We start from the raw sequence: 935 nt of genomic DNA on the forward strand, positions 1-935 counted from the left end.
CCTGAGCATTCAGGGCCAGATCATTTCTTGTCTTTCTGTTAGCCTGTCTGTTAGTTTTGTTCCTTGGTTCATGTATTCAGACCTTCAGCCAGTTTTCCCACAGTCCTTGAACTCACCACTCTGAACTTCTCCCAGAGCTTCTCGGAATTTTGACTTTAATCTCAGAATTCTGACTGAATTCTGAAAATAAAAAAAGTCAGAATTCTGAGATTAAATTCAGAATTCTGACTTTTTTCCCCATACTAAACTGAAAATTTCTTTTAAAAATAAGTTAACTTTTCTTTTTTTTTCCAGCGGCCCTAATCCTCTTCCGTAAATGTATGTAAGGAGTATGTGATCAATTTAATATAACTTCAAGTCCCTTATGCGAGTAGTTCGTACCTCAGTGTTGAGCTTAAGTCTGCGAACTCCCAGGTCCACTCCTGTGAAGCTCTCGTCTGCAGCAATGGTGTCAATCTTTATGAACTGGCTGTCGCGTACGGCTGAGCCCACAGCTCTGTCAGACTCATAGTAGTACAAGTTGAAGGTTTCCTGTACAATAAACAATGCAAGAAGAAGCTCTTCAGTGTTTATTGCTCAAAGCTGTAGGGACACATTTTCTATGTATTTAGTTGTAGAGACCAGATGTCTACTAATGAAGACAGATTAAAGAACACTTTCAGAAAGTCAAATTAAAAAGTGTTTTTAACAGACGTTTAGGAGTTCAGCTTCAGCACTGATCACAGCAATGAAAAGGAAACTGGGTTCAATACATTTAAGGGAAATCCTGGAAAAAAAAAAAACACATTGAAACTTCGATCCCAGTTCATCTTTTTGAACAATTCTCTTCATATAAGGACAGAACACCTCTGATGTCATCAGTCTAAGCCCCTCCCCTCAGGGCTGCGTCCTGAGCCCCCTGCCGTTCACCCTGATGACGCACGACTGCGTCCCCA

At 40.5% G+C, this 935-nt stretch overlaps 1 protein-coding gene across 1 annotated transcript in view; it reads right to left on the bottom strand.

Moving 5' to 3' along the window:
* LOC107104636 (ephrin type-A receptor 8-like) overlaps positions 1-935 on the bottom strand; it is a 79,802-nt gene that overhangs the window by 35,028 nt on the left and 43,839 nt on the right. The window contains exons 5-6 of the mRNA XM_015404679.1: positions 382-531; positions 83-137 (exon numbers count right to left, since the gene is read on the bottom strand). Coding sequence (XP_015260165.1) covers positions 83-137; positions 382-531 — 205 coding nt within the window. The remainder of the gene's footprint in view (positions 1-82; positions 138-381; positions 532-935) is intronic.

Source organism: Cyprinodon variegatus, unplaced genomic scaffold (assembly GCF_000732505.1).
Source record: "Cyprinodon variegatus isolate N-32 unplaced genomic scaffold, C_variegatus-1.0 Scaffold1827, whole genome shotgun sequence".
Taxonomy (NCBI): Eukaryota; Metazoa; Chordata; class Actinopteri; order Cyprinodontiformes; family Cyprinodontidae; genus Cyprinodon; species Cyprinodon variegatus.